This window comes from Phalaenopsis equestris, unplaced genomic scaffold (assembly GCF_001263595.1).
Source record: "Phalaenopsis equestris unplaced genomic scaffold, ASM126359v1 Scaffold000036, whole genome shotgun sequence".
NCBI classification, from domain to species: domain Eukaryota; kingdom Viridiplantae; phylum Streptophyta; class Magnoliopsida; order Asparagales; family Orchidaceae; genus Phalaenopsis; species Phalaenopsis equestris.
The window spans coordinates 1,139,508-1,160,961 of record NW_018164478.1 but is presented as its reverse complement, the minus strand read 5'-3'; the positions used below and the strand labels follow the sequence as shown (position 1 = coordinate 1,160,961).

Here is a 21,454-nt window from a genome sequence, read left to right as displayed (position 1 = left end):
AGACCGCGGTCCCCCCCCGCCCCCGGGGGGGGGGGGGGGGGAATCGAACCCCAGACCAGAGGGGACTTACAACTAACAACCAGATGTCCGACCAACTGATCTGAGTATGCGGCGCATACACGAACGCACGCGCTCGCACACACACACACACACACATATATATACATACATAAATACATACACAAAATCAAATTAGTGCAGGGTTCTTTGTGCTTGTGCTCTTCTCAACTCATCCACACACTTTGCTGGTCACCTTTTGCTACAATCTGCTTTCTCACATTCACTTGTACAATGCACATCACCCGCTTATTCACTCATCCCATTTTGCCCATGTAGTTGGTCACTTTTTCCTTTCTTTTTTGTCATACTCTTTGTTTCTGCCCTCTCATTTTCTTTTTCTCGCTCGTTATTTCCTTCTATTACTCACCCTTGCTTATTAATTTGTTAAACAGCTTTGCTCTAATTGCATGATATCCATGAATTAAGTAGATGTAGAAGTCTTAACTACTTAGTAACTATTATTCTATAATATAGTTTTTTTGCATAACTTTTTATAGATTTCTATATCATTTTACTATTAAGAAAATGAATTTTTATTAGATCTTTTTCCATTAGATTTTCTTCCAAAATTATGTCTTTTATATAAATTGTAACTGATCATTCATTTTGAATAATTCATGATTTTATTCATTAAACTTTGGCATCTCATTGTAAAGGAACTTAATAATTGAGAAGCCATCTTGATCTTCTGATTTAGAGGCTTCAAGATAAAAGATAGCAACTTTTACTTCTTCCAAAGAAAACGGGGAATCAACAAATAATCAAGGATCATTAGAAAGGTAAGCTTACGGAAATCAACAGATGCCGTGGCAAAAATTCTTCTTAAGAGTTGTTTGGAGAGATTAGCTAAAGCAAGTAACAGATCATTTTGCTCAATAATAAAGTAGTCCATAGATTGTTGAAATAATTCTGCCTTCTATTGGCTCAGAAAGAAGTGTTTCTATCATCACTTAAAATCAGTTGACTTCTGTTCTTTTTCATTATGTTTGTTATGTAGCCATTTTTTTCTTCGGTGATATTTTTCACATTGTTCGATTGAACATGGACCAGAGATCTGGTTTTGCTTTGATTCTCTTTGATTGAGTTTAGCAATCATGAAATTCTTCTTTCGATTGATCAAGGGCTGTTATCTTCATGTTTTGAGGCTTCTTCTTGTTAGTTTAAACTGAAATAGTAATCTTTTGCACCTTTTTCACCATCCCTTTGTATAGCAAAACATATCTGGCAATTTGAAACTGCATTCTTGAATCTTTGTTGGATTTTAAATTTTCAAATATGAAGATATGAAACTTGGGCTTTGTAGTGAGATTTGAATTGAAAATAAATGAACAATGAATTGAGAAAATTTTGCTGATGGTCTTTGGTCTGCCATTAGGAAAAAAAAGCATTACGAAAAGGAAAGCTGAAGAAATTATTCAATTTGACAAAAAAATTCAAATTTATTATTGGGCAAAATGAGGTACCTTACATCCCCATGGAAAGGTCAAAGAAATTGAAGTTAACCAATAAATAGAGAACTTTTATAGCTTTTGAGGAACTTGCATCACAGGTCAATTTGTCACTTAAATCAACACAAATAAACCACTTAGAAGATCAATTGGATCTTAAGTTCAAGTGTTTGCTTCATAAAAGTCGTTTATCACATTCTCTAGAAGGGGCATAGACATTTCTAAGAAGAAAATCATAATTTTCCATTTATCATAGAAATAGATGATAATAGAGTGTTTTCGAACCTGAGCAGAAAGAACATCAACGGATTTGGAATTCCATTCCAAAAAATGTTTCCAGAATTCCTGTCAGCATTTATATAATGGCATTTAAAAGGTTTTTCTTTTAAAAAATAAGAAGTTAGATTCTTAGAAGTTAGGGAATTTATGACGGGATATCTTCATACTATAGCATAGATTCCTGGTTCATGAAACCCTTATATATATGCTCTAGGGTTCTTTGAAACCTGGATATTTTTTACTAACATCTCTTACAAATCCTTAATATTCTGGCAGGGGGTTTCATTTATAAAACCTCATATGCTTCTAGGAATTTAAAAAATTCATTCATCTACGTGTGTGCCTGTTCTACACCATTTTATTTTATCTTTCTTCTTTGCAGGGTAATTTTTTTCTTCTTACCAGTTGATTTGTTATTGACATAAGCGATTAACTATTTTACATTTCATATAACATTTTCACTTTATTAGGGCACGTTTCTCATGCAATCTTTCATCAGTTCATAAGACATTGCATTAACTCAGTTGTCCCCTCTGATGTTTATTGCCTGAATTTCATTTTTAGGTTAAGAAGGTTGGAATACCTCCTGGTCCTCGTGCTAGTTTTTCTACGTGCATTCACAAAAAGAGGGCTGTGCTATTTGGAGGAGTTGTTGATATGGAGGCTGAAGGTTGGTCATGTTTATTTTTAAAATTTACACTTAATTTATTTCTTAATTCTTTTAATAAGTCTTGCAATTCTGACATCTGATTTGCTAATCTCTTCTTTAAAAAAAAAGCACGAAAATGTTTGCAAACATGTTTGGTACTTCTGAAACTCTTGAATACTCTCAGCTTACCAGCTGCATAAAGTACCTGATTTATCAATGGATTAATGTGTATGGAAAATTTTAAATTACATCAATATGACTGTTGAGATCCAATTGAAACATTTAGAAAGAATATGAATGCATTTCATTATGAACAAATGTGATATGACGCGCTATATATTATTTTTTTATATATATTACTGCTTTTTTTTTGTTTATATTTATTAGATTGCTAGCTATTTTGTGCACACAAATGAATGTTTTTGTAAATTGTCAGGATGATGAACAAAGACCTGCATGGCTGAAATGAAACTTTTTCCTTACATATATGTTATGATGTATGGCTAACATTTTTCTGCATTTTGGTTTGTTTAGGTGATGTGCTAATGAGCTTATTTATGAATGAGTTATATGGCTTTCAGTTGGATACTCGACGGTGGTATAAAACTTCTCCAGCTTTTATTAAGTTTGATTTTTATCTGATTTTCTAGTTTTGGACTCTTCTGTCTTTTAGAAAATATGAAATTTTAATTAAATATTATGAGGGGTGTTAATCGAGGCCTTACAAAGAGGTATGTAAATATAATTAATATGAAAGTTGCACTAGATAGAAGTAATATTTCTTTTCTTGATAATATAACCAGTGCTGTCAGATGTCATGTTCCAATATTATGAAGTTTTCTATGTAAACATTATGGGAATACTCTGCAAATTAAACACGATAACTTTTTTTTTTTTTGGTTAATATCTTTGGAAAATCTAACTTTTAACGGGTGAAATTTAAATGATTTTTCTGGACCTATATTGTTGATATTGATAGCCTTTAATATCGATTACAAAGTTTTACTTGCCATTTACAAGATATCTAGTAATTTAGATCTATTGAATATATGTTGATATTCATGCAGAGAACTCAGTTGCCTCTGTATAATATTGTTTATTTCTTGTATTTCGGTGGATGAACCATGTTATCAAAGTAACTCGCTTAGCTCTTGTCAATGATTAAATTGTCTTTTATGATTATTGAAACAAGGTCCATAAATCTCCTTGACCAACTTTTGTGTTTGCTGCTGTTAAGAATTTAATGCTTATAGAATCGTCATTACTACTATTTTAAGTTTGTAATTTTATAAATTTCTTGTGCTTTATGTAATTTATTCTATTTCATGTTCTTGCGATATTAAGTTTCACATGTTATAGAGCTAAAATTTTTATTTTGAGCAACAAGTGGATGGGTCTCTACACAAACATATGTTGAAGAATGTGGGAATGGACTCTCTTTATTTTAAGAACCTACACGTACCTGAAGACTAGCTGCAAAAAAATTAAACAAGTTAATGCATCTCTTGAATATTCTCGTTAGCTTGACTTGCTTGGTCGAAACAAGCTTCATAATGTAGTATTGCAGGATTCTGTTGCAACAAATATCCCAAAGCGATATGAAAATAGCTAATGGATATAAATTGTTTTCAAAATTATTGAGGTGTGAGTGTCACGACCTAACCTGGGTCTTGACAAAAGTGGTATCAGAGAAATGTTTATGATTAATTATAATAATCTTGATGAAAAAGCCAATAAGATAATTACAAGAAAATTTAATAATAATTTTTTAAATGAATTATTAATTAAGTGATCTTTTTAAATTCAGGCAAATAGATGCACCTGAGATTCAGCAAGAGGGGAATGGGATAGAAAATGAGGAAGTACCTTCTTTTGTAAATTCAAACACAAATGTCTTGACCTAGATGATGGTGGCGATGACTCAGCTGATTCAGGAATCAAGACTGCAGCCTAGTATGGGTGAGACTATTGTTATGAATAAGTACTTGAAGATATTTCAAGATTTGCGTTCACCTTGTTTCAAGGAATCTAAAAATCTGATTGAAGTGAAGAACTGACTGATGAGAAGAGGAAAGATACTAGATAGCATGGCGTGTCTGGATGAAAGAAAAGTATCTTTAGCTATTTTTGTGCTGGATAGACGGGCCGAAAGGTGGTGGCGTGAGAAACATTAAGACAAGTTAGGGGGCACACCCAACATGATGATAAGTTGGGAGGAGTTTGTGGAGCTATTCATTGATTGGTTTGTACCCTATTCGCTCGAAGACAAATGTAAGACAAATTCTTTAGGTTAGTGCTAGGAGAGAAGACAAACATGCATTATGAAGCAGAGTTCATTGCACTGTCATGGTATTCCCCACAGCTGATAGCTACTGCATCAGAGAAATGCCACAAATCTCTTTCGGGATTGAAGGATTCGATCAAACAACCGTTGTTGCTTTTGGTGCCTTTGGGTATCTATGACTATTCAATGTTAGTGGAGCGGGCTAGACAATTAGAGATTGATTTCTAGGTTATTTAGAAGCATGAGGAGACACACATGAGAAAGAGTATTGATGAAAGAGAGCATGCGTATCAATTAGAAGGATTTAATATGAAGAAGCTCAAATTCAAATTTTGATAAATTCAGTGGCGGCACTTCTCGTAGTATTGTAATCACTTGTGTCAAATGTGAAAAATAAAATAAAGGCCAAGGTTTGATGGGCTCTCATACATGTTATTGATGTCATCAGCCTGGTCACATAGCTAGATATTGTCAGTCACTTGGTCAGAAAATATAAGAAGATCAGGAATAGTTAGAGCTCCTTCACAGAAGACTGCAGATGTGCAAAAAATGATAGAGTCTTTAGCTTCAGCTCCCACCAAAGGCCATTCAAGACAACCTGTTTGTGCTCGGGTTTATTTCGGTACAAGCAGAGCGCCTGTAGAACCTACTGTTGATGTTGATGCTTCTAGAAATTGAGGAGTTTTATGTTTCATCATATGTTACAGGAGTGTCATTCTAGTGTATGTATCTATGAGAGGATGTATTGTGTTGTTGCTATGCTACCTTGCTTAAGGTGTGATGTTACTCTGTTTCAGTTGATGGGGAAAGTTTAGTTGAGTTATCTTATATCATATATTTGTTTTATTATATCCATGTTTTATCTTGTTGAATGAGATTTAAACTTCTTCATGAATGCTTATGGATACTTTAAGTTTTACTTGCTTAATGAAAAGTGATTCGAGGCTTGGAGAAGATGTTGCAAATTTAATTTTGAGGATGAAATTTTTATAAGGAGGGGACATTGTAATATAAAAAGATTAAAAAAAATAAATAAATAAATAAACAAAATCATTCTAACTAGTTGTGTTCGTTCGAACGAAGCGTTTCAACAGTTTCATATTAAGAGTTGGCACCTCGTTCGAACCAAAGTAATAGTAGAAACGAAACAGAAGACATAACAAGAGAGAGCAAGGTGAGGAATAAGAACAAGAAGAAAGAGGAATGCTCGTCTACGAGGAACGATGCCAAAGGTAGTAAATGTCGACTCCCATCATGAATGACTTACCTGGGGAACTGATTGACGCATACGTAGGATGGAAGATTGACAATGCGTGCAAGCTTGTGCTTCGCCATGCCAGAGAGTGCATATGAAGAAGGCGACACTAGTGAAAGCGTCGAAGTTGCTGCTTGGACGATCCCACACACGGAGCCGAAGGAGAAGAAGAAGCCAAAGAAGTAGGAAGGTTCGTGTAGTTTTTTTTTTTTTTTTTTCTAATGTGAAGGCTACCATGCTCATTTAGTTTAAAAAGGAGTAGATCAACTCATTAGCATTGAAGTCGAGCTCCTGTGAAGTAGTAGAGGAAGAGGAGGACTTGTGTCTGTGTAAGGTCTTTTGAGCAAGCCCTAATAGAGGAAAAAGAGCTATTGTGCGTGCATAAGGGCTTTCGATCGATATTTTAGGGGTATGTTTTAATAATTAATTTAATAATATATATAGTATGTATGCATAGATATATATACATACCTATACATATACATCTATATATGTATACATATATATATGTATACATATGTATGTATACATATATATGTATACATATGTATGTATGTCTACAGATATGTATGTCTACATACGACATACATATCTGTAGACATACATACATATGTATACATATATATGTATACATACATATGTATACATATATATATATGTTTATTATTTAAATGTTAAATTTAAGTGCATTTGAAATCAGGATCGAAGCTTTCACATTAAGTTTCGAATTTGGAGGAAGATAGAGGTTAATATTTGTGAAAGAGATCTTGACAACTGAGGTAATTGTTAGGATTTAATACTATTTAGATTTTTAACTATATTAATTAAATTGCATTTAAACAATTTATATAGATTTTGTTTTGTTAATCATAATTATAAAACAGGATGGAAGAATTAACAACAATATACGAGGGGTTAAAGAGGATCCTAAAGGAATTGTTGACCTTGCAATAAGAGGAATTGAGGTGAAATTTCAATTATGCATCTAATTTATGTTGATTAAACACTTAATTCTAAGATAATGTTAATATGAAGTTATATTAATTTAGGTTAGGAAGACTGAGAAGGACTTTGGGCTCGGTTATGCACATAAGGGAGAAGTGTTGGTGAGTTGATAAATCGAAAAATTTATTCAGGTAAAATTTAAATTAAGTATTATTTTACTTGTAAATAAATTGATGTCAAATTTTGATAATAAAATAAACTATTCATCCTTAATAATTAAATCCTAAATTATGTCAAATAAAGATATTGAATTGTAGTGATAATTTATTTAAATAATACTACATAAATCCATATTAGTATCAAATTTTATAAAATGTTATAAATTCACTATTTCAGTTATAAATAATGATATATCATTTAATTAATTTACTAATAATAATATTTTATAATTATTTATATGTATTCTATTATAGAACATATTTCAAAACTTTAAAGCAAGTAAAAGTCATTTGAAAGCGAATTGAGTACTATTACTTTTAAATTATAGCAGTATTTGATTTCTTCTAAATTTAATACACTTTATTAATTATTTAGATAGATTTTATAATGCAAGACTAAAAATCAAAATGATTTATCTATTTTTTAAGTTCATTTGATCCTATTGAATTGTATGTCACTAATGTTCATATATGTCTATCAAATGCATAATTCAAGATATTATATTATATACTGAATGTTATGAATAAGAATGAGATTTTTTATTTTGTCTGTTTGTATGTGCATGTTTGACTTTAATAGAGTCATCTCTTTATAATACTAATGGAGCAAAACTAAAGTACCCGTGAACGTAAATGAAAAAAAATATATATTGAAGTACTTTAGTACAAATTTTTGAACGATGCTTCTATAATGGTTATATACAAATTAAAAAGATATTTGTATATAACAGTAAGAAATAGTGAATATCTAGAATTACATTGAATGATCATATTAGATAATATAAATAATCAAATACTCTTTGATTGATTCATATAAAGTTTAAACTAACGTGCATATTATATTCTTTTCATTGTGTTACTATAGTTTAGGAGTATGAGTATTCATTGACTATGATTAGTTCGTTGTTATTTTCAAACTATCGTTTCAGGTTTGAATTATTTGATTAAAAGATGAAAAATAGAAGATAAAATGTTTATAGAAGATGGGGTCAACCGATAATGAGGAAAATTTCAATGTAATGTTTTAATTTATTTTATGTAGTGGATCTTTCATTTGTTAAATGTTAGTTCTAGAAAACAAATTTAAAAAATATTAAAATTCATCGTCCGACCGTATATTCCCCTTGGTTAATTTCATGACTTTTTTAACATCTCGGTTAACTGTATTGCTTTAATTTAACTGTATAGTTGGATATCAGAATGGTGTGGATTTTTTTTTTTTTTGGAATTTTGGATTGGGATAGAAAAGACAACTCAAAAAATTCTAAGGCTTGCCGGGCTCTAATACTAAATAATATTATTCTAAGGCTCCTACATGGTATTCGGGAAGCGTGTTTTTAGAGGAGTGGTGATTGTGGAATGGCAAGGGAACTGTAATATGTGAGTTCGACGGCGTTAGGAGTCGATTATTGGGATAAGGCGGTTGTTGGACAGCATTTTGGCATCGATCGACCGTTGTTCCGGCTGCAAACAACGATCCAATGTCTATTCGGCGAGGTATGGGTGGTTGAACAACGAATTTGAAGGGATAAATGACGGTTTCTACTTAAACAACAACTTCGACGGCTGCTTTTGCTAAAAATCAGCAGGTAAGACGACAATACGGTGGTATACGGGCGGCATGGGGTTCCACCGCCTATTCCTATGCAATATTTAGACACATCATCTACAAAAGGAAATGATACAACACTCCAGAGAGCTAATTCAGAGGAAATACTTCTCAATTTATCAAATTAGGAAACTAAAACTTCAAAATCCTATTACAACACATATAAGTCTCCCAATAGAAAATTTTTTAATTGAAAAAATAAGAAAATAGGAAAGGACTTTAAAAGGAAGGAAACTTGTAAAAAATATGGAGAAAAATAAAAAAAAGGAAATGTGATATCTTGGTCCCATCTCCCGTAATCGTGTCAGTATCACGATTTTGTGATACTGACACAGTATCACGATCCAATGTCTATTCGACAAGGTACGTGATATCTTGGTCCCATCTTTGGCTGCATCCCCGGTAACCCGAGGCTGCATTAAAGTTAATTCCACAATACGTCGAACCCTGCATAGCGTGAATTTGGTTCTCACAGTCTTGCGCGAGCGAGCAACACTTGCATCATTGTCTCGGGCTAGGAGGATTTTCCTTCTCTAAGTAGACTCGTATCCCACTGTTTAATGTTTTTTTTTCAAAACATCTAAGTATATTTCTAGAGTTGTGATTCACCATTCTATTTTAGCCATCTGTTTGTGGGTGTGCTATATAGCTGAACTGGAATTTAGCACCTAACTTACTCCATAGGGCCTTCCTAATATTGCTATTAAAATTATCATTTCTATCTAAGGAGATGACATGTTGGAGTACTCTCAATAGTGGCAACCCAGGGGATAAACTGAAGCTCAAACAATCTTGAAAATTCTCTAGTGAGGGCCACACTGCCTCAAATTTCATCTCTTCCATGATACTGTTTTCTAGCATCACCAAAGCCAATTTCACTTGTGCCTCTCTCGTAGCCTGTAGAAATACGACACGAGCCACTAAGCCCATCTCGATTGTCTCCTTCAACACTAGAAGTGCAATTTGTTTATCATCCTTGATAAATTGGCAATTGTTTATGTGGCCATCTTGAAGTGTAACCTTATGATATTGCCTTGATTGGCCAAAAAGAATGTGACACACATCCAAACACTTCTTCACACCAAGCCTGACACTGTAACTTGTGTCCCATAGAAAACTCCACGAGACATCTCTTGTCAACTGTCTTTCTTCAACTACGACAGAAAATATAGTTGGAAATGTTTGAGTGGTTAGACTCAGTTTATCCGTCATATTTGTAGATGCTACATTTTTATAACTTCCACTATCCATAATAAGATAGCCCACATTTTCTTTCACAACGCAGTGGGTGCGAAATATATGTGGTAGACCCATTGTTGTTTTCTTGTAGGTTCAATCTCAAAAGACCCATCAGATACTAACAACTCTCCCTTATTTGCAGGTAGTTGGTATTCCTCTTCATTCTAATTCTTCACCCTCCTCCAATGCGCCCTACTCAAAGAAAGATATCACCCTTATGTTTGGGCAATCAGACGTATTGTGCCGAAAGCCATGATACGAAGTATTTTCTAGCTGGGCGGATTTGGGAGTGCTATAGGTTTCCATATTGTCTCCACTCTAAACTTATTTTTTTTTCTCTAGCAAAGTAGACTTGGATCTCCACTGTGCGTATTCTTATTATCTGATCTTGGGATTGAATTATGCTTATAAGATGTGATGGTCAGCATTGCTATTTCTCTACCTTTAAAGATAGGGTCTGTACATCGAGTATATTTTCAAAAGACAACCTCAATTCCTCCAGATACCTCACTACCGTGTGCTCCTCTTGTTTCACCAAATCACAATTTAGCATGAGTTAATCAAATTCAATTGTTTGCTTCACAAAAGAATCTCGCTAGCATAAGTTATAAAGTTTTATGAACATATTCTGTCGACAGTATAGGAGAAAGGTATTTGTGTTGCATCTCCCTTTCCATCTTAGATCAAGTAGTGATTTTGCTTTTCACTTCTCACTGTCAAAGACGTTTCAGGCTCTTCCACCACAAAGATGCACCCTTTATTTATTTAATGGCGGTTAGTTTTACCCTTTTTCCCCGGTGAAATGCCCTTTTACTCAAAGATTTATTTTATTGCTTGGAGTCATTCGATGAATTTGTCCGTATCCATGCAATTATTAAAATCTGATAAGTCAATCTTCACTCCAAAATCTTGGCACTTTCTCTGATATTTCATGCCAAATTGCAGGGGTTTTGGTTCTTTCTCAGTAGAAATTTTTTGGTGAATGATATTTTCTTCCCTCTCTCGGCCCGACGAGTAACTGTTGTGGCTATATGTGTTATCACCAGATTGTCTCATCTCAAAGGCAATAAGTCTCTGTTGCAATTGAAAAATATTTCGTTGTATATCCTTCTTAGCAAGTTCTTGGATACCTCGCTGAGAGTTTCTTCTTGGTGGCATGTCATCATTTCCTCCTAATCAGATTTCTAGTAAATGTAGGATTACAAATTAAGGTTGGTTGGGGGCTTAAGTTTGGAGACAGGTGTCAGCGAAATTTTTGTGAATTTGATTTTAAAAGTTTTAGGTTTAGGACTAGAAATTATAGGAGGGATCAGTGGGGTATTGAGTTAGTTGATAATTGAGGTTGTGGAACTTTGTGTAGGTGTAGGAACCATGAATTTCTAAAAAATTAAGGTTTGTTTTTTATAGGATCATAATGCTAGATGATACCGTTCTAGGGCCCTTAGGAGATGCGAGGAAATACAAAAAGACATTAGAAAAGTTAGGATGAGTAACGGGATAGGGAGATTAGATGACAACAAAAATTATGGTGTGGATGACAACGAGACGGCGAACTGGAACAGAAAACAACAATTTTCCTGCTGTGAACAATAGCTTGCTGCAAGTTGGAAGACGAAGGAGGTTTTCGAACATTCGAGAGAGATTACTACTTTGATCCTACCAGGCTACAGACATACCACTCGAAGAAATCCAAAGATACAATATTCCGATAGAGAAAACATCTCCAAATAACATTACAATTGGCAAAAGTCTCTCCAAATAGAAACAAAAACAATACATAAATAGGTTCCCAAGAGAAAATAACTTAATTAGAAAGAATGAAATAGGAAATAACTCGATGCTGAAATAAAATAAAATCAGGTGTATTTGGCGGCATCCCCAGGAACCTGCAATTGCGGTAAGGTTAATTCCACGACACGCAGAATCCAGCATCGCGGGTTTTCAGTTTCCTCATATTTTGCAAAATCGAACAGCTCCCACATCACTGTCTGATCTACTTTTGGACTGTTTTAATAGGCTTTTGAATAAAGAGGCATTTATGTACATACCACTCAATTGCTATGAATTTATAAATCTGACACCTAAAATTTACTTTTTACAGTTATACCATCCAAATATTCATAGCATATAAAAAATACCACTATTATAACTTTTAAAAAGTGAAATACACCCTTTTTTTGCATAGTTAAGGTGACATATATGTAAAAATTGAAGTTTAGGTGTTAGATATGTAAATACATAGGATTTGAGGGGTAGGTATGGAAGTCTTCTTTGAATAAATATACTGGAAGGAATTATAACCTATGGGATTGCTGGCTGAATATTTGTAGACTAAGCTTGTTTTAAAAAACGATGTCTGGTTAAGGTGCTGTTTTTATTATTATTATTTTTTATTTTTTCTATTTCCTTCATTATTCGGGCATGCATTTACGAGGAGGTTATACCCCGTAGCATTGCAGGTACATTCTGGAATTAGATATAAAGTTTTCCTGTTGGCATTGTGCTTTTAGTTTTCACCTTTGAAATGAGAAGTATTTTCTATGGATTTGAATGCTGTTGCATTTCATGTTGGTATTACCTTGCACATGTTCTTGCGTGGAACTTTGAAGCAACTTTTTGTTTTAGTATCTGTACCTTCAACCCAGGGCATTTTAAAAAATTATTTGGTATGACGTTAGTATCTTGGCTGGCTTATCATGTCGAATATGTTTTACATGTTAATAATGAATCATGTCTTTACTTTTAGTGAAATGTTTTTATAATATGCCTGTTCTTTAAATTTTTTTTAAAATTTGCATAATTATTATTTCAAATGATATTGTAAACTATCAATGATTGTTCGGTGCACTTGCCTTAGGTATCCTTTGGAACTACGAAAGGAGAAATCTACGAAAGATAAGGTACCGTGATATCACCATTACTTTAACTGTTATACATGCATTACTTAAAAACAGCAAAATTCAGCTGCAGTTTATTAATAATATGCATGGAAAATATGATATATGTTTATTTTCAAAGATGAGTGGCCATTTAGGAGGCCTACTCGAAATAGTTAAAATAACCAGTTATAAGTATTATCAAAGAGCAATGCGCAATGCGATGCATAAAGTTTTATTTTTGCTTCAAAGCGCTGGGCAAAACAGTATTTTTATTAACTAAAGCACTAATAGGCTATATAAAACTATTTATGTATATATACTTTCATTAACAATCATAAAATATATATAACATGATTTAAAACTTAAAAGTTAATATAAAATGGAAAAGAATGTGATGCAATACCTAACTTAAAAAAGCAAATATTGAGGGAAAACCTGCAAATTAAAACTTCGAACAATTTCTAATAGTTTGCTTAATAATTTAAAACTTGAAATTGCAAAAAGAATCTTATAACTCAAAATTAATTTTAATTTTTAAAGCATACATAAAATAATAAAGTCTCATGTTTCATAAAATAAGCTAAATTAACTCGGTGGCCCTTTTATTTCGTCTTGCTAAACTGTGAATCGGACCGAGTGTTAAGTTTTAGCGCTTCAAAACACGCTTAAATGATGTGAAGCAGCATCACATGCTTTGTTTTGCACATGAAGCACACCTTCAAAATCACTGTCGATTATAAATATTGGTTTATGAATGTCACAATTTAATTTGAGAGCTTGTAATTAGTAAGATGAAAGCACATGATGAGAAGGAAAATAATTAAATGTTTTCTTTTACTATTACTGATGCAAAAGAAAATAACTATTCAAACTTCTTTTTAACAATTAGTATTTTTTGATAAATCAAAAGAGTCACTAAAGTATACAATGTAAATTAAATTAAAACTTAAATAATTCTAACAGCTTGCTCATATTGCTAAGCCTGCAATACACTGAATTTTTTTCACTCGTTTAGTTCTTAATTATTAACTAAACAATAAAATGAATTTTCAAAATAACACACTTGAACAGTTATAGTTCTATATCACAGTAGTTCACAGAAAATAAATATCATGCATGCTATCATTATTTAAATTATTTAAACATTATCAATCGCCAATTATATGAATAATGATTATGATCATAGGAATTGCTAAATGTTTAGAACAAAATTTGATGGTGCGGCCATTAAATTTATCTTTGCATCTAAGTGTCTAGTCATAAAATGAACTTGTCATGTCTTAACCTATATTTCTTTTTTTTTTCCGTTTGTTGTAATTCATTGATCTCACGGGAATTATCAAATATAAGTTAATTGTCACCCAAATGACGATCTCCTCTACTAGTTGAAGCATGATGTAATAAAGGAGGATAGAATTCATCCGATTGAATATACCTCATATAATTTTTTTTTAGCTAAATAGTAAAGTTTATAGTTCAACTAAATTTACTTAATTTTTTGGTTATTAAAATGAATGCTGAAAAAAGTTTAACAATCATGAACAATAATCTACCTGCACCAGAAGTTTGCTGAACTGTGAATAATCTTGGAAATGAATTGCCAATTAGTTTATTGAAATTTAATAAAAGGATGAAAATAAGGAGGATGGTCATCATAATGAAAATGAATGCATGTACTGTTTAATTGTCATATTTAGATTTCCTCTGCATAAACTTCATACAAAAGATAAAAATTCTTTTTATCATTAAAAAATGAAATTTTGTATCAATTTTCGAGGGTAAATAGTATATATATATATATATATAACTCGAGGGCAAATATATTAAAATAAAAAAGATACAGATAGGTTGTGTGAGTGGGCCCAAAAAAGGCACCCACCCACACGGTACAACACACAAAATCCCCAAAAAGAAAGGTACATGTAAGCTCAAAAAACCAAAAACTGTCAAAACGCATATTAGGGGCTAGTCAATTTAGTCCTGCCTCTGCCTCTAGTCGTAGGATGGGAGCCGGCTAACAAATTGGTGAGATGCGTGCCATTACCCGAAGTAACCAACGTGTCATCCATAAAGTTCCTGAGCTCGAGAAGGCCTCCATTTTTTTCTTCCGTCTGGATGTGTAAACCTGTCATTCCTCATCCGAAGACTGGCTTATCTGATCAGCGTGTTGGTCAACAGAATGTCGGGCATGTATAATCTGATGAGCTTCTTGCGCCTGACTAACAGTAACAACTTGCTCGTTATGATGAGGTGGTAGAACCACAGTAGAAAGATTTCCAACAACGATAGGTTTTAGTGTGTGTGAAGTCTGAACTGTCTCCTCTGCACTTGATGCTTCTTGAAGATGAGGAGCTGCAAGATTATCCTGATTATCAGTCCGAACATTGTCCCTTGTGGGTAAAGGATCCTTCAGTATTGATTTCAAAAAGGTTTGAAGCTGTAGGTTGCATGGCAGAACCATTCAGTAGCACATCGATCACAGTAATAGAAACATTATTGTCATGAGGGGGGTCCTCGAGGGCAATTAAGACACCAACTTTTGTCTTTTGGTAAATCCCTTCACAGGTGGAGCAGATGTGTCCAGAGCGGTGGGTTAGACTCATCCTTATTCATTTCAGCTTTAGGTTTCAAGTTACGGTGAAGTTCGTGACATTTGTCAAGGGGATGCCCAAACATCTTATAATGGTTACAATAAAAGGGTCTATGTTCCATAACAATTTATTGCCAATATTCATTGACTTCTATAATATCAGGTAAAGTAATATCCCTTTCTAGCAATATCCACAAGTATTCTAGCAACAGAAGGTCTGGTCAGATTGAAGGTGGGTAGATTTAGCTTCATAGGATCTTCAATTATGGCCCCAATATAGTAGAGAATCTGATGATTAAATAGGTGCAACTTGACACCAGGTAAAGTAAACTATATCGATACAGTAGGAGGCCCGTGTCTTGGGTCAAAATCAGGAGACCACTTGAGCAACTTCATCGACTTTCCTGCAATGTTAAGATATTTTTTAAAGAAAATTCGAGGTAGTTTTTAGTCTTGGTTTACTGAATCAACACATGCCTCCTATCAAGAAGTTTCATTTCCCACTTTCATATTAGTTTGAGATCTTCAAAATTCTTTCTGATAACTTTCATAAGGAAGTTCCCCCACTAAAATTTTTCGATAAGAACGAACTTGAATTTCTTAGTCAAGATTTAGATTTCTAAATCAGAGAAAAAGAGTTGCTTTCCTACCCTTTTTACTCACCTTCTTAATAAAAGGGTAGTCACATGTACCATCACGACATTCCTTATAACAAGTTGGGAAGACAACAACCAACTCCTCCAGATGGTTACCCAACACATCGACCAAAGAGACTTTCCCTAGTTCAGCTGAAAGAGGAGGAATTGTACCTGTCGAAGCAAATAGTCATGAACGAAACCAAATGCGAAGCAGAGAGTCTGATGAAGCTGACAGTCACGAGCAGACGTAAAGGGAGCAGAGACGTGCGTCGGTTCGAAGCAAGACTCCACTACACCGCAGAAGCCCGAGCCCTTCAGCCTGCAGACGAGAGCCAGACGCCCGCAGAAAAGGTCGAGTCAAAGCCGCAAGACGTACGATGTCGAATGAGTCTTGAGTCCCTCAGCCTGCAGACGACGAAAGCGGGATGTTGCGCGAAGCAGAAGAAAACAACAAAAGAGCAAGCACGACCAGTGGAGCAGAAACCAGGGTTCGCCATAATGGTGTGAAACCCTAGCAGAGCGTAAACGAAGAAGACGACGCCATGATATATATATATATAATATAATTTTTGGGAGAGGAAAAATAATTATTTCTTCAATATCTTAGAAACGCGATTACAAGTTAAATAAGAGGATGATGGCTCCCATATTAAGAAAACATTAATATCATACATAACTCCCATAATAAAAGAAAGAAGCAAAAATAATGAAATATCAATACTAGACGATAATAAAAATTAAGAATTTTAATAATAGGAGATACTAAATATCCAACACTCTCCCTCAAGTAGGAGCATAGATATATGTTATGCCCAACTTGCTTACAAGAACCTCAAAATTAGGCTTGAATAGTCATTTTGTAAAGATATCCATTGTTTGTTGAGCAGTAGGGATAAGTGACATGCAAATAACTCCACAATCAATCTTCTCTTTTATGAAGTATCTTTCAATCTCCACATGCTTTATGTGATCATGATGCACAGGATTTTCTGCAATGCTTATGATAGCTTTCTTGTCGCATGAACATGATGCACATGATTCAACATGCGAAAGTGTTCTGAGAAAAATACTAACCCAAATCATAAATATGCTCATCTCTCTCCCTCAATTTCCCTTGAGAATGCTCCACCCAAGCCCTTTGCTCTTCTCCCGCAACTCTTTACACAACAGTAAATACAAATCACACAACTCACAACCTAGACTTACTTAGAACAAGCCTAAGAACTCTCACAATAGTGGAGGAAAATTTCTCTCAAAACTGCCTCTCTAACCAAAATGCTGCTCCAGAGTTCTTCATCCTGCCCCCTTTCATCTCCTCCTGTATTCCTCTCGTAAGTCCTCTTTAATAACTCCCCAAAATTGTCTTGGTTCGCCCAAAAACCGCCTCGAATAGATGGCTTGAACTGCCCAAAACCGTGCATAATTCGGTGTTGGAACTTAGGTGTCGCTCCATTCTGGCGCCATGGCCTTGGATTTCAGGATGGGGGTTATAGCACCCAGTATTGCTGCCTAAGCGCCAGCCTCTCTGGTTGCTCTTGGGTATCTAACGCCTAAGCCCCACTTTGATCTGGTGCCATAGACTTGCCTTCAGTTAACTGGCTCCCAGCTCCTAGTGCCATGGCCTCAGCCTTCTCAAGTCCGTTTTTTCTCCAAATCTTCTTCTTTTCGCTCCATGTTCATTCTACTTCGTTTCATTCCTAATACATATTATATCTGCAAGAAAAATATAAAAATACATTTCTTTAAAATGCAATTTCATTCAAAAAAATGTGCAAAACATAAATAAATTCATGCAATCTTTTCACAGATCGCGCAGGAAGAGAACGATAATGTCAGGGAAGTTGGAACAAGCTTGAACCGAAAAAATGAAACAATTCTAGGGCTAACCTATTATTGCTCTTATACTATATGTAGTTTTTAGGAGAGGAAAAATATTTGCTCCACTTCAATTTCATAGAAACACAATTACAAGTTAAATAGAGGATGGCTCCTATATGGAGAAAACAATAATATCAACCATAACTTCCATGATAAAAGAAGGAAACAGGAATAGTGACATGCCAATACTAGACGATACTAATAGTAGAAGTTATATTAGGAAGTAATTTATTTATATTTCAAGTTATGAGGATTAGATTTATTTCCTAATATAATTTTATTTCCTTTTCTATTTTAGATTTGTTTTTTGGATTGGATTTATTTTCTTTCTTATTCTACGCTTTCCTATTTTACATTATTTTCTTTATCTTCAAATAATTAATATGAATTGATTAATTGAAGATATTAGATGTTATATCTTTTCTTTTCTGTTATTTTTTTCTATTGTCTTTACTATTCTAGGATTCATATAATGGTTATTTATTCCTCTTTCGTATCAATAAAAATATTTTGTATTATTCTGAATTTCAACATGATATCAAAGTCAAATTCTCTATACTAGCCGCTGGACTCCATTCTTGCCATCCTGCAGGCTGTCCAGAGGCCCTCACCATTGGAGCAGATCCTTGCAGCCCTGGGCAACTTTCTCTCTCTAGCGTAAATCCCGACCTTGCAATGGGTGACTTCCTCTCCAGTAAAATTTTCGGTTTCACCTACTTATCCCTCTCACTGAATTTTATAGTCGTCAGACCTCCCTGTCAACCACTGCCACTGCTTCACCCCTGGAGGAAATGGCAATCGCGGTCTTGCTACGCTGCGACGGGCAGGAGCCTAGCGTTGACAATGATGAGAAGCTTTCGTGGCTCATGATGATCTGTGTTATCGATATGTTGGATTATGTTGATCGAGGAGTGATTGCAAGCAATGGTGTAAATGGTAGCCAAAGCACATGCACAGAGAGCAGTATTTGCATATCCGGAGGTGGAACTCAAGGTGACTTCAGGCTCAACAATTTTGAAGATGGTGTCCTCTCATCTGCGTTTATGGTTGGACCTCTAGTGGCATCTCCAATTTTTGCACCCTTAGCAAAAAGTGAAGCTTCATTCATATGCCTCGCAGCTCTATCTATTGATGACAATTCACCTGTATCACAGAAAACAGCTTAGCTTGCAGCTTTCTACATGTGTATCCCATTTGGCATTGCCCTTGGTTACATATATGGTGGAATGGTTGGGAGTGGTCTCCATTGACGTCATGCATTATGGGGGCAAGCAATCTTGATGCTTCCATTAGCTATTTTTGCTTTGTTATAAAGTCGTTGCAACTGAAAGTTTTTTCTTTGTCAAAGCCCAATAAGGAGGAAAGTATTGGTTGCAATCGATGCAGCAGGTATTTTCCGACACTTTTCCTGCAACAGGTCCTCCACCGAATTCTTCCTACAGCAGACCATCCTCGAGAGTCTTTTCCTGCATTAGGCCCTCCTCCGAAACTTTTTCCACATCAAGCCCTTCTTTAAATTTTTTTCCTGCATCAAGCCCTTCGTAATCTTTCTTGCAACTTACTCTCCCCCGGAGCTTTCATCCAACAGGCCCTCCTCTGGAGTTTTTGCCAATACCAGACCCTCCTCTGGAGCTTTTCCTATAGCAGTTGCTCTACCAAAATTCTTCCTGCAGTAGACTTTCTTCTGGAGCTTTTTCGTGCATCAGACCCTCCTCCAAAACTTTTTCCTGTATCAAGCCCTCAGGAATCTTTCCCACAACAGACCCTCCTCCAGAGCTTTTTCCTGTGTCAGGCCCTCATTCGGAGTTTTTCCTGCGATAGGTCCTCCACCGGATTCTTCCTGCAGTAGGTCCTCCTGTGTCTTTTTCCTGCATCAGGCCATTCTCCGGAATTTTTTTCTGCATCAAGCCCTCTGGAATCTTTTCTGCAGCATACCCTCCAGAGCATTTTTCTCTTTCAAGCCCTGCAGAGATTTTTTTGTATCAAGCCCTCCAAAGCTTTTCTTGCAGCCTACCTCCGAAGCATTTCCTTTTTCTGCAAGTCAGACTTTGCAGCTTTTTCTGTTGGTTTTCTACTTCCCTGCAAACTCTCCTGCAGCATTATCTGGAGGAGTTTTCCGCCTACTTACGGACACTGCGAGAACTGCAATCAAAGACAATCGCAATCAACTAGAAAACAATTTTTTCTGCATGTTATCTACTTCTTTGCAAACTTCTTTGTAGATTACTTGTAGGAGCATTCTGCCTACCTACAGACACTGCAAAAACTATAGTCAAAGACAACTACAATCAATTAGAAGTTGGTTTTTCCTACATGTTGTCTCCTTCCCTACAAACTCCCATTTTCAACATTATATGTAGGAGTCTTCCTCCTACCTACAGACACTACAGGAACTGCAGTAAAAAACAACCGCATTATGGTATGAAGATTTCGAGTTCTGCTCTACAGAATCTTCCTCACTCGTTGTTTGATGCTTTCAAATCCAAGTTGAATATGATTTTCAATCATGTTTTAACTTGACGGAAAGTGTCAGAAGTTATATTAGGAAATAATTTATTTTTATTAGAAGTTCTGAGGATTAGACTTAAGCCTGATATAATTTTATTTTTTTTCTTATTTTAGATTTATTTTCTTGAATTTGATTTATTTTCTTTCCTATTTTAGGCATTCTTATTTTATGTTGTTTCTTTTATCTCCAAATAATTAATATGAATTGATTAATTTGAAATATTAGGTGTTAATATATTTTCTTTCCTGTTATTTCTTTTTATTTTCTTTCCTATTCTAGGATTCATGTAAGGTTTATTTATACCCACTTTCAATCAATAAATATATTTTGTAGTATTCTGAATTTCAACAATTAAAAATAGAAAATACTAATAGTAGCTTATACTAAATATCCAACAATATTCTAAATATCCAATAATTTATATTTTCTTTAACCTATTGCGATCTTCGAAACAAAATGTTGCCTTCTTTACATTAATGATTATGAAATATTGTCGAACCTGCTAGCATACTATTGATGGTTTGTATTCTTCTATTAGAAAACAAACATCTACAGCTCCAGTAAAGATAGGTAGCAATGATAGTTTTTCTTATTTCGCTTAAAAAATTTTAGACTGAATGTTAACTTTTTTAATTAATTAAAGGGCAGCAAATGTGAAGGCTTAAAAGGAATATCAGCTTCTAATACAATCAACCAACAGGATTCACAGTTGAGTATCACTTATGAAGAGGATGAGAATGTGGAAGGCTTTGAACAAGCTGTTATGCAATCTGGACTTAAAAATCTTTCTCATCAAATTGATAACAATCTTTGCCTAAATGCTGTATCTGGAAGCAAGATACATGATGTGAAAGTACAGGGATTAGGTAGTGCTTCCGATATGCAAGCAACTCCTCCATCAGAGGTGAGTCGTTATGCTTCTCATTTGAAATTAGATGTAACATGCTCGTGTTGATTAATGGCCGTTTGCTTGA

General features: G+C 34.5%; 1 protein-coding gene across 3 annotated transcripts in view; it reads left to right on the top strand.

Moving 5' to 3' along the window:
• Nucleotides 1-21,454, top strand: part of LOC110018756 (kelch domain-containing protein 4) — a 91,326-nt gene that overhangs the window by 53,528 nt on the left and 16,344 nt on the right. The window contains exons 11-14 of one of the 3 annotated variants that reach the window (XM_020716177.1): nt 2,352-2,457; nt 2,971-3,034; nt 12,844-12,886; nt 21,181-21,384. In XM_020716177.1, coding sequence (XP_020571836.1) covers nt 2,352-2,457; nt 2,971-3,034; nt 12,844-12,886; nt 21,181-21,384 — 417 coding nt within the window. Of the gene's footprint in view, nt 1-2,351; nt 2,458-2,970; nt 3,035-12,843; nt 12,887-21,123; nt 21,385-21,454 lie in introns of all 3 variants that reach the window. The other 2 variants (XM_020716176.1, XM_020716178.1) reach the window with 2 other exon arrangements.